The sequence below is a fragment of the Vanellus vanellus genome (genome assembly GCF_965231255.1).
Source record: "Vanellus vanellus genome assembly, chromosome: 2".
NCBI lineage: Eukaryota > Metazoa > Chordata > Aves > Charadriiformes > Charadriidae > Vanellus > Vanellus vanellus.
The window spans coordinates 103,176,050-103,192,914 of NC_138906.1; the positions used below are offsets into that span (position 1 = coordinate 103,176,050).

Consider the following 16,865-nt stretch of genomic DNA (forward strand, 5'->3'; position numbering starts at 1 on the left):
CGTCACTTCCGCTGCTCCACGGCGAACGAACGACCACCCCAGCGCCACGCCCCCGCTGAGAGGCAAGCAGCCAATAGACAAAAAGCCCCCCACCTCAACCAATGGGGAGCCAGCACCGCCTCGCTGAGCCCTCCCCTCTCTCCGGAGGCGGCGGCCCCGCCCTCCCCGGCGGGTTGCTGGCGACCCCTGGCGGGTAGGAGGAAGCCAGCGCGGGTCAAATAACGGAAAGTGACGGCCGCGTTCCCCCGGCCCGGGGCCGCAGGCGGTTCGGCCGCGGGGTTTGCAACCTCCGGGCTTTGGAGAAAGGGGCAGGAAACACACTAGGCAACGGTCTTAATTTAAATGCAAATATTTATTTTAAAATGTCTTAACTTTACGCTTCCCACTGGTAATAAATGTAAAATATAATTTAAGAAATACACTTGAAAGTTCCTTCTAAAAGCAGACAGAAAACAGTACAAAAAAAAAAAACCAAAAAACAAAAAACAAACAAACAAACAAACAAAAAAAAACAGAAAAGTGCACCGGTCTTAACAAAAATCCAAAATATCAAACCCACATTTTACTGCCTGTTTTTAATGAGCCCGCTAGTGATATATCTTGAAGTCTATTATACTTGTATACGAAGCAGCATAGTCGATACTGGTTAGGTTACGTGTTTGCCGAAGGTATTTTCGCTAACTGGTGTGGCTTTCGCAGGAGCTGCGGGGTTGGCATCCCCCCCGGGGGCGGCCGCCGGGGCTGGAGCTGTGCCTGCCGGCCGCCGGCCTCTCCACCTGCTCCAGCTCTCCAAGCCTGCCCGAATCGCCCCCCTAAACGCACACGCAGTACATGCACAAACCGGTACGTTTTGAGATAACGCTCGAGTGGTTGCGGTGTTCTCTCCAGAAATGTGCCCTTTACTTTTTTTTGGGGGGATGGTGCAATACCAGTTTGGGCAAAACCGTTGGTAGATCTCCACGCTCCTTTTTATTCATCTTGTCCTCCGCTGTGTTTCCTTAGGAATGGCACTTTTAGTACAGGATTATTAGCGGAGTTTGATGGCAGGTTATACCCCTTTTTAAGATGAATGATATTATTTGTACGGGTATTTTTCATGGACATTTCTGTAACAGTCCTTTACATGGAATCACATTAAAATGCTTGATAATTCTTTGTGGTTCTAATCCCAAAACCTAAAATGGACTAATTGAAAACACTGTACTGCGTATGTTGTGTAATGCTTCCATACCCTTCTTTTTAAAAAAAATACAAATTAAAAGTGCAATTGCACAGTGAAAGAATAAACATGAAGAAAAAAACTAGAGAAGCAAAAAAGGAAAAATTGGGTTCCTTGATTTTTTGAATGAGAGACCAGGTCTAAATACAAAAGGATTTGACGGTATATATACTTACAGAATTAAACTGTTGATGGTAGCTCAGAGTTTCCTGGCAGTACAGCCCCCTGAAGAGAGCATGTTTCACCAGCAAAGTGACCTTTTTTCTATTTTAGGAGTACAGCTGTAATTAGTGAGTACCACTGTCTTATCAAGGAGGGCAGGGGGGGAATGGAGGATTGCACTTCTGCCTAACACTGTTCTTTTGGCAAAACTTTTGAAGTGTGCCTAAAGTGGAAATAAAGCTACAGACACAGAAAACAGAAAGGGTGGAGGCCACAATGTACCACCCTATAAAATCAAAAAAGGTAAAAAAGCTAGAAGAAGTAAAGTGTTTTTTTATGGACACAACTGCCTTTAAGGAAGAAAGTGTTCTTTGGTTTTGTTAAGAAGCTGTGTAGGGGGGAAAGGGGTATGTGGAGGGACTCTTTCACAAGAGGGAAGTTCATTGACCGTATCGAGGAAGAATTTTTTGGCTATGATAACAGTAGAAAGAAAAACTGAATACCGTTACTGAGAACCGAAATAACTTTGCCTTTTTGAAGTTTGTTCTTAGAAAGACAAAATTTAAAAAAAAAAAACACACAACAGTTGATGCTTGCCTCTTCTTACCTTTTGCCTTACAGTTCAAATGAACAAAGGAAGGCTATAAATGGTCCTAAAGTTTTTTTTTTTAAAAAAAGAGGTTCAGAAGGGGATAAGTAAGGGAGAGACCAATGTGTGATCTAAGAAGAGGCAGAACAGCGGCGTAATTCCTATGACACCCTCCTGTGCAAAACGGGGAGTTCTAGACCAGAACTTCACCTTTTTTAACATAGCTTTTTAATTAGTTAAATACAATTACTGACACCAGCTAAGCAGCTGATGTTCTTTCCATTACGTTCTGCAACATATTTGTATTAATTATTGGAATACCATCATTCTACCAATACAGATGTGGAACTGGAAGTTTTAGGTGTTGTACAGCTGTCCCTGGAGCCCTGTTGCATCAAAGAAATCCCAAACAACTTCATACTGCACAGTTAGAGCACCAGCTGCACAACTGAGCTACAGCGACCAGCAGCAAGAGAGTTGATGCAGACACTGAATTTGCCAGAGTTTCGAAGGCTAACCCCAAGAAAGGAACAGGAGCACTTTATGCCTCTTAGAATGATGTTTTCAGTCTGATTGAGAAATACAGCTTAGCATTGAATTACCTCAATCCTTGTTTTCAAGACATTATTTTCAACCTGAGAAGTTACAAATTCAGTTCTACAGAAAAAATAAGGACATGATTTCAGAGCACAGAGTTACTAGCAGTGGGTAGAGAATTAATGCTGTAGTCACAGAATAATTACACCTTGACAGCAATATATCAATCAAGGTGATCTTTTTTGTCCCCAAAATTTGTCTTAACAATCTTTTTTTACTTTCCTTCCAAACCTCCACCCAAAGGAAGTCTTTGCTTAAGCACAGGTACATGCTCAAGATCTCCCTATGAGGTTTTTTTTATGTTTTTAGTATATTTTTCAGCCTGTCACTGATTATTTTGATCAGAAGCATTTCTGATAGCATGATAGTGAAATGTATTTATAATGACAAGAACATATGTCATGTGTATTGAAACACGACAAAGATGTATTTGTCAGGGTGGTAGTGTCTATGAACATAATCTACCTGCAGCCCTCTTGTATGAGTCTCCTTCAGCTAGATAAGAACCCTGTGACTACAGCCTGAGGTTGGCCAGCTGCAGAATCTCTTTGCTAGCTACGCATGTTACAGAAGTCTGCTTCAGTTGTGACACATGATTTCACATAGGACTTCTCAAGATTTAAAAGAGAGGAAGAAACTCCAGAGAAAGAAATTCCTTTTCTAGCGAGAAATTTTCTACAGTCTGGTGTAGGTTTAGGGTTTCTATCTCAATATAATCAGAAAAGTCTTTCCATTTTGAGTGTTTACACTAAGACAGTAGAAAGAAAGAGAGGAAGAGAGCAGAAAGAAAATACAAGAAAAATAGAACAACAGCTGTATACCTTCATCATTCTGATCATTCCGAGGTTGGATTTTTTTGTTATATGAGACTCTGATGAAAGAAAATGAGCAAGTTAACTTTTTTCCCACTATCTAAGGCAATGTATGTATTTCTAGGTAGGGGAAATGGTGTCTTTTAACTATTGCAATTAAAACATCACACATAAGACAAATTAATGGCTTTTCTGAAATAACTATAGTGGGTGAGGCTGTCCTACTTAAGTTGCAATATGGCTTCAACACAGAGAGTTGATCTTCTCCCACAGAATATTCCTGTCCTCAGGCTTGTTGCCTGCCACTTAAGTATTTTAAGCATTAGGAATTCCAAGAAGAATTGCACATGCCCTGTCGATCTCAGTACAGTATCAAAGGTTCAGCACCTAAAGCCTTACCAACCTGGCTGATGCAGAAAGGGCAGACCTCCCTGTGCCATCCAGCGGAGACTCAGTTCTAAGGATTTTAAGACTACATCACTGTCTTCTAATGAAGGGTGATTAAAGCATAGACAGATACTACACATTACTGTATTACAATCAAGGAGTAGGAAGTCAGTCTTTCCTACAGAGAATTTAGGTACAGTCCCTTGATCTTACATTTGACTAGTGAAATCTCCAAACTGAAGACCAACCGAAACCAGCTTACCGCTTGCACACTGCTGCCCTCACTTCAGATTTTCAAAACCAAGCTCTACTTTGGCATCAAAAGAATCTAAAGTGAATATAAATTATTGATAGTGCTATCTACAATGGAGGTCTGCCACTGGTGTAACTGCATCCCAGCAAACCTTAGAAGCAGCAGGAAACTTTTTGGTGTACAAGTTTACCCCTAGCTCAAATCAGGTTGGTTTTCAGTAAAAACAGTGGCTTACAATGGTGTACTTCAGTTGGACTAGCATTTGTATGGTGCTCAGCAGCTTTCCACTGATAGCTAAAATCAGGCCACATTCTCAGTAAAGACAAGACCCTAATCAGCAGCTTTAGCACTGATAATAGCCTCTGCTGTCCTTGCATCAAGTAACATCTCAGAGAGAGACACATTCTCAGAGCTTTTAGAACTGCTTAACTTCCATACCAAAAAATGCCCTCCCCAAACACCAGGATTCATGAGGTCATTCTCAGCCTCTGGAGAGTTTATGGCTGAAGAAGTTTGAATGCTATCATCATTCAGGTGTTAGAGGCACGCACTGGAAAAAGAAAGGCATTCCTTTCACCCAGAGTGCTCCAAGTTCATATCAGGCAAGAGTTTGATGAGGCATTTCTTCTACAAGATAATTTTTTTATTGTTGTTACAATAAATGTATTAGGAGGCTCCTAAAACAGACTTTAGGGCTGCACTTTAGGGATACAAATACCAGCTTATTAAGGATAAAAGCTAAACACCAGTGATTGAAAACATCTTAAACCCCACTTCTCAGTGCTAGTTTCTGAAGTAATACCAAAGCAACAACAACCACTAAGAAAATGTAATGATTTAGAACAACTGCTCTGTCTTACGTGCTATTTCGTGATCGGTGTCAGGGGGTCATTAATGTCTGCATACAAAAAGGTTTTATAAGATTAAATCAGTGGCAATTTAACGGGCTACAATACAACGTCAGATTTCAGTCCAGACTCAATCCACGGCACATGTTGTGCTGAGAGATCGAAGGAATACATGTGCCTTAAAAGCAGATAGCAAGAGATTATTTTTTAGTGCTTCTTTCCTCTGTTCTTTCCAAATGGTGTGATATACCAAGTACTTAGAAGGAACTGGTCTTTGTTTACTATCAACAGTGGTTAGCGATTGTCTGAAAAGAGGATAAACTGCTGATCTCTTTATAAGTACAATTCTTAGGAAGATTACTGCATGCGTGCGATAACTTAGACTAGAAAGAATTTCACTGATACCACATTTTTTAATGTGAGACCTAGAATAACAACTTGGCCACAAATTAAGTGGGCCAAATTCAAATGTGATATGCAGGATAAGTGTGTTTTTCTTGGGCTCAGACTTTATGAAATGATAAGGAAGCAAACCTGACTGCATTTACGCAGAGGGGAGTCAGCAAGTGACATCTCACTTTTGAGTCACACGTTCATCCACCCTTCTAGAAGGCCATTATATTTCTTATATCAGATTAGATTCTCTTACATGCAAAGGCTTCATCTACCTCTATATTATCAATTAAGATGTGCAAATTGGGGGTGGGCTTTGTTTGGAACATGAGAAAACTCATCCTAATTGAAATAAACCAGGAAAGCCTTACAGTAGAGTTATGTCAACAAAATAGCCTTTTTTTTTCTGTAACAGAGACCTATAGAGAACTGCTGTTGTTAGTATAAGTTACTTGCACACTGAAGAGAGAAATCTGGCTGGTATGGTTCTACTGTAGTGACACCAGGAAATATTTCTAAGCAGAGACAAGTCATTCAGTGGCACAATCCTCTGCAGAGTTGCACCTGGTGTGACCACTTACATCCATGCAAAATGGCACCAGCATGTCCAGTTGAGGATAATAGTGTTTTACAGTCATGCTGCATCAATGTAAATGATGAGAGAAGGTGGAAGGTAGTGTGAAACAAGGCCCAGGTACTCTTATTCAGAGGGGTGTGACAGTGAGTCCAAGGATGGAATTAAACGAGCAGCTTTTCAGCAGTCCTTCTGGCATGTCCTCCACTTGTCCCCAGCCACCTATTCCCACACTACCCTGTCTCCACATTAGCCCATTTCAGCCAGGCAGCTGCTCAAGGAGCTGGACTGGAGAATATTGCAGGGTTCATAGCACAGTCCTACCAGCGGCTGTGCTGCCACAGCAGAGTGTTTGGCACCAGGATATGAGCAGTGCCACTGCTGCACGCCAAGCAATGGTCTGTAAGAGCTATTCTGAGAGAGTCTAAAAGGAACTGCTGCTCTCATTTTTGTAAATAGTGAATCAACAAGGCAGACCTGTGCACCACCGCTGATATCTGACAGCTCACTCTACGTGAGTACCCAATTTGCTTGCCCAGAAGTATTTTTGTGACTGGGATTAAATCTCAGTGACATGAGCAGTGGTGTACCAGAGAGCATTGTAAATATCACTATTACGGTCTCATCTCTGAAAGGGGTCTGATGTTGCATTGCACCCACTGGTAAGAGTATTAAGCCAAGGACATCAGGACTACCTCAAATAGGAGGCAGTGCATAGCCTCAGACATAAAAAAAGATATGTTCTTATGGCTTGGGTATGGTCAGCTGGACTATGGCAGATTCAACTTGAGCTACAGTAAGACATTAGTGCACTTCTTTACTGCCCACTCGTGCCTTTCTGGGAATACTGCCTTCTGCAGGACAGTCATCAAAAGGGACCTGTGTTATCTCAACCATTTCAGTGTAGAGTGCAGCATTTCACATCAAACCATTGTTCACAAGCACTTACCTGACTTTCAGAGAATGTATATCTTTACACCTGCCAACTCTAACATACAGGCACTAATTTCTATAAAAGAAGACAGTCTTGGAGAATAGCAGCCGCCCGGGTGCAGATCCATTCCCCTACCTGGAAACTACATTTATCCCTCTTATTTATAGCATTTGGGAGAAGTTTATGCCACTTTGTTAGCATGTAAAGCCATGCCCTTAGTGGCTAGTAGATATAGCAATTAAGACTTTATAATTATTTATAACATATTGAAAAAGAAAACATTCATTATAGGGCTTCTTTCAGAAAGCACATATACATCTAAGCTTTTTTTAAGTGATGTGGTTTTTATATAGGTGAAGTTGATATAAAGTTGAAATAGTGCAATTTTAAAATGAAAGTTAGTGCAGGAGTCAAACTACAACAACAACAAAGACCAAAACAGAAGCTGAGGGGTGTGGGGTGTGGAAATACATTACTGTCTGGGTTCAAAGGAAAAAATACAAATCTGTTTTCAAATGCACCAAAGTGCTTTTGAAAGGTATACATCTTCCAGTTAGCTCTCGGTGAGATTAAGCTTTTCTTTTGGGAATGAAACTAGGATGCTTTTGAAAATAACATATCTAATCTTAGAGTGGGATTTGGTTATATTGTCGGGTGACAATGTCCAACAAGCTGCTAGCAGTCAAAGAAATAACATCAAATTAAAAAGTGCATTTCCTGTGTTAATGTTACAAGTAACAGCAAGGAAAATAATTGGGGAAATATTTTCTTCTCGTGTACATTTAACAACACTTTCTAACTCATTTATAGAAGTGGATAACATGTGCCATTGTTCAGTTTTTCAAACAGCAACATGAAAGGCTGATGGCTTTAAAATGGAAAAATGTAAGTGTACTAAAACATCGGTATTATTAAGGAAACTTAGGAAGAACTTCAGTTTGAAGTGAAATAATTTCTAATGCTTTTTATGAAAGTAATTTGTTCTAATTAATGCTCTCCTTTTAAATTAAGAAGTTGTGTTGGAAAGCCCTTGCCTGTTGCCATTACTTTATGTTGAGATAAAGGAATAGCTGATGCTTCTTATTAGAGTAGCAAAAAAATGAAGATACAAAAACTCCTAAGGTGAACTGGCCACACTGAAGACCATAAACATTTTCTCTTTGAACAGAGGCATCACATCAGCTCGAGAAAAACAAACCGAACAAAGGCAGGAAACAGAAATAGCTAGATCTTGGTAATGAACTGTAGACAAGAGAGGAAAGATGATAAAGACAAATTAGCAGGTGTACCTGTGCAGTGAGTAAGGATTATTTTTCTGTGCCTGAGGTTTTACCTTTCTTTCTTTCTTTGCAAAGATCACTAAGAGAAGGGCAGTGGGGGGGTGAAGGGTGTGTGTATCTGTGTCTGTTTTTTCTCACACACAGATGCACACACACACACACACACACAAAATCTTTCCACTGGCTTTTAATTTTAGTAACTCATTTAACCCAACTGGAAGAGAATCTACAACTTCTTGCTTTTAACATTATAAATATTCCAAATGTTATAAAATCTATTGTAAAAATGTACATTCAGTGGTTTTATGAGGCACAGGACCTGCTAATGTATTTTCAGGGAAGCTCATGTGTACTCTATTCTGTCCACTGCTGGACAATGGTGGAGAATCCAGAGGCTCACGCTTGATTGCTTGAACCAAGCAGGGGTTTTTAAATTCACATGGCATTTTAAAAACCTCGTTACTCTGCTCTTTCTCCTCCCCTGGGCTGGGGCTGTAGAAATGGCCGTAGCACGCCATGTGTGGCAGGTCAGGCATGCTTTCCAAACACCCGGAGGAGTTCTGAGGGCAAAACGGGGCCACCTCCTTGCTACGTGAAACCTTGCAAGACCTGTTCAGGTTTAGGTTGTTGGGATGATTTGCTACGATGCATTGCCAGTTATGCGGCGTGTAAAGGCAGTGCCTGGGCTTCTGACAAGGTGAGGCTGGCTCACAGAGGTCCGGTTCTGTTTTGAGGTGCACTCTATTGGGGTAGCTAAACACCTGCCTTCTCACGGAGCCGTTCTCATCCAGCCAGGCTCGGTTTTGGGATGTCAAGTAGTTATCGGCAATGTTTTCGGAATCGGAATCGTATTCCGTTTTGACAGGCATCTCCAAGGGAAAGGCTGTGTCATAGACAGACTCTGAGGATATTAATGGTCTCTGCAGTTTCAGATGGTCCGTGGCATAGTTCTCCGCACAACGCTGTTGTACACCCGAGTAAGACTGGCAGCTTTCTGCACTCCCCCAGTGGGAAGGGCAAGTTGATGCTAAATTTAAGAAACTTTGGTCTCTGTTGTAGAATGATCCAGCTCTCCTGTTTGAACACGTGTTCATTCGCTGGCTCATAGGACAAGAGCTTGAGTTTCTTAAAGTCCAGCTACTGTTTGTGGTACAGTTATTTTGAACGCCTAAAACTGAGGTGTTAGAACTGAGAGGTTCTTCTTCCATAAAACACTCACCATTTGTATGAGGCTCAAACTTCACTTTTACATTATCTTGTTCATTTTTCACTGCTGTCCAGTTAAGATGTTTCCACTGGCCCAGAGTTTCGATGGCACTGTTGTAGGAAAGTCCCTCCAGGTTTCCTTTCAAACTGGCAAAACCGCTTGGTATTTTCAGTTGTTCATCTTCTTCCCTTTCAATAACAGCAGAAAAAAAAAAATCAGTCAGAGGTTTCTAAATGGATGTTTTCAGGGATAGAAATGCAGTGGCTTGACATACATTACAAGTAGTACTTTCTGCTTAACTTAATATGGGACTCTCGCACTCTTGTTCATATAACATGTGCATTTGAGAGAAAAAAAGAGTGTGCACGCATTTGGGCATCGATGTGTGGGCACAGCTACCTTTCTGTGGCACTGTTTAAATTCTGACATGCATTTACTCTTCCATTTCAGGTACACAGTTCACGAAGACCATAAATACTGTAGTACAGTATGGTAACTACATTGCACTTTTGTTCTTCCCTTAAAATTATCTAAATAATATTTGTGTGCAGAAAAATCTAGAGATGAAATGAAAAGAGTATCTTAAATTAAATGTATTTTGTTAACAAGGAATTATTTGGACACATAAGAACTTTCTGATCAAAGTGATTTGAGGGAGAACCAAGGGGTCTTACATTTCAAGAATGCAGAGTTAGCTGAGGGGAAATAAAATGCCTGAATTACGTGTCTAGAATAGTCACAGGTGTTCATATCGGGCATAGGTTTGGCTTACACATCTAACTTAGTTCATGTTGTCTTTCATTTTTTAAGATGGCCAGTGATTTCATTTTCCATGGCCTCCAGCTGAAGTATCAACATTAGTGAAGAGCTCCAGCATAGAGAGTTGCCTGAGCGTTTCCATGCCCCATGCAACAGTTTTCAGAGCTTGGGGTCCAAATCTGCAGGTTCAGGATTTGTCTGGAATTCACTGATGTGCTGAATCCTGACCAGGCAGGATCAGTGCTATGAAACCACCTCCCTCCCTCTCCAAACAAGAAGTGGATGTCTCAGTAAGAAACCGAGCATGAAAACCGGGAGAACTAGTAAGGGGTTTAGAAGGCTTTTTCTTAGCTCGCTATTAAGGACTTTTTCTTTGGGTATGGAATCAATGTGTAAGTATAGGATTTTCCAGTAGAGGGAGTCCATGTTTTTACAAAGAGAGAAAGTCCCACTGCAATAAATGTACACCAAGAAAAAAGAATATTTTCTCTCTCCTTTTTTTTTTTTTCTCATGAGGTATTAAATATTTTCGGTCTTCTGCTAAATATTGTTATTGTTATTATTGATAGTCTTGAGATGCAAATGATATGATACAAGTTTGCTGCAGAACTAACTTCTCAGGAAATGGTCTAATTGGGAAGCAATGGACTGAACAAAATACAATAGTCATAAACGTTTAGACTCACAAATGAAGAATTTTATAGTGAAATAGTATCTAGTGACAATTCTCCAAAAGAATGTATGTTTCCAGGAAGACAGCATACCAAAAAAAACCAAAACAAAAAACAAACCAAACCCCCAAACCCCCCAAAAGTATCAGTAAGGACGAAGTCCACTGCAGGCAGGACAGAACTGAGTATAATCTCCAAGGACAACTCTTGTAACACTTCAGTCTGCAGGAACTGTCAAGCACAGAGAAAGGATTTTAACCATTCAGAGGCTAAAAATGTAACTAAATAAACATTAAGAAGCATGACTGATTACACAAAAAGCAATTCAGAAGTAGACTTGAATACAAGAAACAGCCCCTTTTAATCTGCTTCTTAACAGAAGTTCATTCCCTCACACAGCAAGATGATGTTTGTGCCTTCCCAGTAAAGGTGAAGAGTTCCACCACCCCCAGGTGGGACCTTCTCTGCTATTTGTGTGGATCCTGGGAGATACACTGCTTGCAAGGGATATCTACTCTAAAAGTTCAAAGACTTCATTTATTTATTCCACCTGCGAGGCATCCTAAAGGAAAAAAACAGTGATAACAGCCACATTTTTTCCACCGGGCCAGATGGCTGATGTGTACACCTCCTGGCCCCTGCTCATTCAGTCCACTCTCTTATCTCTTCTCTCAAACCAGCTTGAAGAGAGACCTTAACAAGGCCCACAGGAACTGGAACAGACAATCCCATGGAGGAAGGAAGAAAAGCCTATATGGGAGAAAAGGCTAAAACCCAGCAGAGAGGTCCTCTTTGAATGCAAATATGTGAGATTTGCTTCCACTCCAAGGCTGAGCCTACAGCCAACTACACGTATCTATCTACAAACATGCAATGTACATAAGGATCCCTGTTTAGATTATGTTGAACATCCACAACTAAAAACATGAGCTCAACTGTCATCCATAAAGAGAAAAAAAGCTTAACATAATCAAATGTTAAGAAATAGAAAAACCAGGACACTAAATCAGCGAAGAGTCTCAGCTGCGAAGTAAAACAAAACCCCAAAATACATTTTTGTGCAAGAAAGTAAAAACATATTAATAATCAAGCGTTTTGAAGTATTCTGTTTTAGTAGGTATGTACAGTCAACTTCAGAAGAAAAAAAGACTGAAGAAATAACTATTGTTCAGGATTTTAACAGCAATTTCATATGATCCAAGAAAAAAATGGTTTTCCATTTTGTAAGTAAACTAAATCCTTCTCAGCCAGCTCTTCTCTTAGGTCACTGCAGTCCTTTTAAAGATCTTATACGTAAAGAATACATTCACTTTTCTGAAATTTAGATTTCTTTTAGTATTGGAAAATATACTTACTTTAACATTTGCTGTTGGGCAAGGACATATTCTGAGCAACCACTTCGATACAGAAGTTGAGTGTTAGCTTGAACCCAGACCCAGTGATCTTCATTTGTTTGTACTTTGACTAGAGAAATGCCATTTTCTCCATTATTCTTTGCTATACAATTGGAAAGAAAATTATTTTAATACAAGCAGTATTTAGTATTTTTTCATACCTAAACTACAGGTGACTGTTCACAAGTTTGCTGCCCTGGAATCATCAGCATAGGAAAGTACAAGCTAAATTATGTCACAAAACTAGGCAAATTACGTTTAAAAAATAAAAATTGAAGAGTTTAATGAGGCGCTTAAACTGTAACCAACGATATTTCAGCATTATTAGTTCATTTTAATTTTTCCCTCTCAGTAATAGCACTATACCAACAAGAAAACATTCATAAGAAATGGGGCTATGACAGAGGAATGATTTTAAAGAAGTTAAAGGTTTCCAGCAGGCATGACATAAGGCTCAATACAACTCTACTTGGCAAGAAGTTGCCCAGTGGGGTAGACTCACCATCAAATTTTTATCCATGGTAAGTTCTGAAATACGGCATAGATTCTCATAATATTGCCACAGCAAACACTGGAAAAGCATGAGTCAGAGCTGCAAGCAACTCCTGAGTTTTAAAGACAATATATTCTAATTTTTCTCTGTTTTCTGATCTTTGGGAAAAGCTAGCATTTGTAAAATATTATCCGGTTTTCCTCAGAGAGGGATAGATATGGTCATTTATTATTAAGACTTTCAAATAATCTTATTAAATTCAGTGCTTCCATATTTAGGAAAGCTTACTTTGAGTATTCTTATTTACTGTGATTGTTTATATATCTGTAAACTCAGCATCATGGTATTTCTGCCCCCTCCAAAATAGTAGAATAATTCAGTACTGTCTTTTGAGGTGGTAAATTTTTTTTTTTTTGCATTTTTTTACACAAGTGGTTTTAGAGAGCAGAAAAAATTGGGACCAAAACCTGGAAAACCTAACAGGAGAAAAGACAAGATTCTTTCTCCATAAACTGTATAGAATTCAGAAGTACTTAGCAGGCACACCTTTGATTTGGTTTTCAGCAATCTGTAAGACATTAGTGAAAGCTGCACCTTCATGATGACTGTTTCTTCCATATAATTCTGCTGCTTCACACAGACCTGAATTACCTTTGGAACTGGAGCTGTAGAAGACAGAAAATGTGGAAAATTCCTTGTCAGTGAATGACAACACAGTAAAATCACAAACTCTGAAAGAAGTGATCTTCAAGCTGTTAACCATTAGCAAAGACTTATGGTTTAAATACATAGTAACCAACACTAAATAATTATCTATGTTTCCTGCATCATTAATTTGGTCAAACTGGCGTATGACTGGAATTCTGCATTCAATTAAGAGGAATATTTATGTTTAGGAATATTCTGCTCATGACTTGCTACATCTGGAATAATAAGTTTCAGCTTGAATTGAGACAAACGCTGCATATATTCTCCTCTGCCTGTTCAAGGTACATTCAAGGTACGTGCATCACACTGACCAGTAATCCAGCAATGCACTTCAGAGTTAGCATGACTTCAGTTTGCAATAATCATCATATGAGATGAATTAATTTCTTCCAGTCTTTAGTTCAAAATGCATATTAGGGCTTGGCTTGGAAAGGGTGCAAAGTCCATAACACTGCTTTACAAATTTTTTGCCTTTATTAAGCCTGTCAGAAAAGAAACGACTATATAAATTTGCCCACCATGCTTGGCCAGCATGCTTCAGGCCTGAACCAGAGGAAACACTGAAGTTAAATCCCCACATTTTTGTCAAATCCTTGGACACTGTCCAGTCAGTTAGTAAAACCGAAGTAAAGCACCTCTTTTCAAGGAGCTAAATTCTGATCATCAATTCTTTTCGCCTATGCCACTAAAAAGTAGCAAGTGGAAATGACTTTCCAACTCTGTTCCAAAAGCCTGCATAGTCCGTTACATCAGCCTTCCAGTAATTTAATTCTTGTCAAAAGGATGTATGTGCTAGAACCACATTTCACATCTGGATAGTAAATCCACACATACACAAGCATAGTCTAATTAAAAGCCAAATTATGATACTGTCAGTCACACTAAAGAGCATTTTGCTTCACACCAGTGGACCTCATTGCTGTAAGGTTATATTTAACCAAATAAGGGAAAACATAATCCTAGCCCCAAACATCAACTAAAATTCAATCACAGAAGAGTAACAAAAATAAGTGTTAGGAAGGAAATGAGTCTGAACACAATCTGTCCCCATCTTCTGTGATTGCTACTGAGTGATCAGCCCCAGGCCATTTAGTGCAATTGTAGACTTTTGAATTCATAAGCCTTCTGTTGTAAGATAAATACACATGCCCAACACATCTCATTTGACTCTATGTGAACAACCACCCACACGCACATTCAGCTTTCTAAAGTTTTCCTTTTCCTTTGTTTGCTACCGAGATGCCCAAGTTCAAATAATTGTACTACCAGAAGATACTGAGATTTGAGAACTCCCAGTAAAAATACTTTTTCTTTACCACTTTTACAACTAGTAGAATGACTTATTGTCTTGGTAACTTCTGAAGGTTAGGAAGATAACCTAACTTCCCAGTTTTTACATAAAATTAAATATAAGGTTATATAACACTTAATGTGTATTATACATGAAGTAAAATATATTATATTATATTAAACCATTATATCAAAATAAATTATTCACTTTTCTAAGAAAGAGCTTTAAAATGAAGAGTTATTTAGCCTAATTTGTGCTTCTTACATTCTTAATAAACACAAAGCCCATAGTATACTTTACTAACTGCTAAAAGACTAATTTGAAAATACTTTGTATTCACTGCTGCTGCATCGTCGGCCTTGTGTTTTGCTTTCACAAGCAGGCTTTTCATCTTCATCTCTGTCATGGCAGGGAGCAGAAGTGGTACCACTATGCAGAATAAGGAGAGCTGTGGTGGCAATACTGTCCCTGATGAGGACTTCTTCCTTTGTCCAAAAAGAAACTTTAGTTTGCCTTGGAACTGCATTGTCTGTTATACAAAAAAAAACAATAGAATTATCTTAAGCGTTTCGTGTATAAACATTAAAAATGCGAATACAACCTAGGACCGTGTTGTTTAACATCAAAAACCAGTTTTGAAACAGGGAGAAAAACTAGGAAATTCATTATCCTCATACAATTTAAACCATGCCACTTCAGAGGCATGGTGAGTGGAGGTACTATCAACAGTAAAATGAAACATTTGAGGCTGTTTTTTGGTTTTTTTCTCTCCTGTGTAGTAAAAGCAGTAGTTTTGTGTTATGTTCTGTTTGGTGAGATGGGCAGTGTATGGTGGTACAAACAGCTATTTCCTCTATGCCTGACTGATGCTGGAACTATATTTTTCCATGCTCTATTCTCTCCAGTGAAATGGTTCCTGAGTTTCTTTCCTCTTGCCCTGCACTTTCTCTAGGAAGTGGCACAACCCAAGGGCTCTGCAAGCAGACACCAAGGGAGAGGATATGCCCAAGATAGCCGGATACAAAGTACATCGCTTGGAAGGAACCATCCATCCCTGCCTCAAATCTCCATGTAATGAGAAGACAGAGATCGAGTTAATAGCAAGCTGCTGCCTCCGAGTGAAAAAAATTACCTACCACGAAATGACCAGAGAAAAATCAGTCCATTTGAGTTGGGCATTTTCCAGAGCTACAAGATTAAAACAGGCATGTAGAAATGACTAACTGGTACGGCTGTTCAGACCCATGGTCTTCCAGCAAATGAGCATCTGAAGTTGCATTTCCCTGTCTCGTGCCGATCCTCTCATTTTCTTTGCATGCGCCGTACTTTGTCATAAGAAGAAACAGCATTGGTCTGTACTAAGCAAATGGGGAAGTGATTTCTAGAAACGAGCCACTCCTAGTAAGGATATTTGAGGAGCGTGTGAGAGACTTTCTCATTCTGGTTTTTATTATTAAAGGACCCTTTACCAAAGGGGAAAATGGATGATTATTATTCCTGTTCCTTAAAGCAAATACATAGTGCTTAAATGTTAGTTGTTGAAACTCAGGCTTGCCGGCCTTGTGCTAGGCCCAGTACAAATCAAGGACAGATGTTGTCCAAAAGAGCTTAAAACATAAAAGTTTCTAGATTTTTTCAGTTTCAAATCTTTCAACCATCACTCATTATACATATTAATAAATGTGTTTAGGTATTTCTCATTAGTGCACAGCAAATGAAAAGTGTATCCTGTCCATGGCTCTCCGCAATGTTTATGTTCAGTATTTATGTTGAAATATTTTTCATATGAAGTAATTAAAATCTAGTAAGTCGTGACTACAGTTCTCTAAGTGAAATTATACTTACAAGGAAGCCAGAAGTACTGTCCAACAAGCAGCGAACTCGACAGATGAAACAACGAGTTAAGAAGGAAGAATAATCTGTTGTCGTGCTGTCATTCTCTTGTGCTTTAAACAGTTTACTGAGAATATATTCTTCTCCTAAGAACAACAGTGGAGGCAATATATATCAGATCACACAAAGAAAGAATGAAAACGTTCTGTAGCCAATTGAAGAAGCTGTTATGGAAATCACTAAAAAATACTTTATAGAAGGGCAAATATTAAATTGTATCATGTATAGGTACATCTGCACATGGTCTACCAAAAGAAAAAAGAAAAGCTCTACAATGGGATTCAGGTGTCTTTGTTCAGAAACTTTGACTTTTTTATTTCCTGAGTTTTGGTGATTTTTAATGATGCAAAGCAGGGTAACAGATGTTGCTGGGTTTGAGTTCAGAGATCACAGAAAATATA

The 16,865-nt window shown here is 39.3% G+C and overlaps 1 protein-coding gene across 1 annotated transcript in view; it reads right to left on the bottom strand.

Moving 5' to 3' along the window:
- Positions 1 to 8,323: 8,323 nt before the first annotated feature.
- Positions 8,324 to 16,865, bottom strand: part of AHRR (aryl hydrocarbon receptor repressor) — a gene marked incomplete at both ends in the record, with an annotated part of 69,414 nt that continues 60,872 nt past the window's right edge. Inside the window, 5 exons of the mRNA XM_082479856.1 lie at positions 8,324 to 9,443; positions 12,041 to 12,182; positions 13,119 to 13,237; positions 14,901 to 15,100; positions 16,417 to 16,550. Of these exons, the coding sequence (XP_082335982.1) occupies positions 8,324 to 9,443; positions 12,041 to 12,182; positions 13,119 to 13,237; positions 14,901 to 15,100; positions 16,417 to 16,550 (1,715 nt within the window). The remainder of the gene's footprint in view (positions 9,444 to 12,040; positions 12,183 to 13,118; positions 13,238 to 14,900; positions 15,101 to 16,416; positions 16,551 to 16,865) is intronic.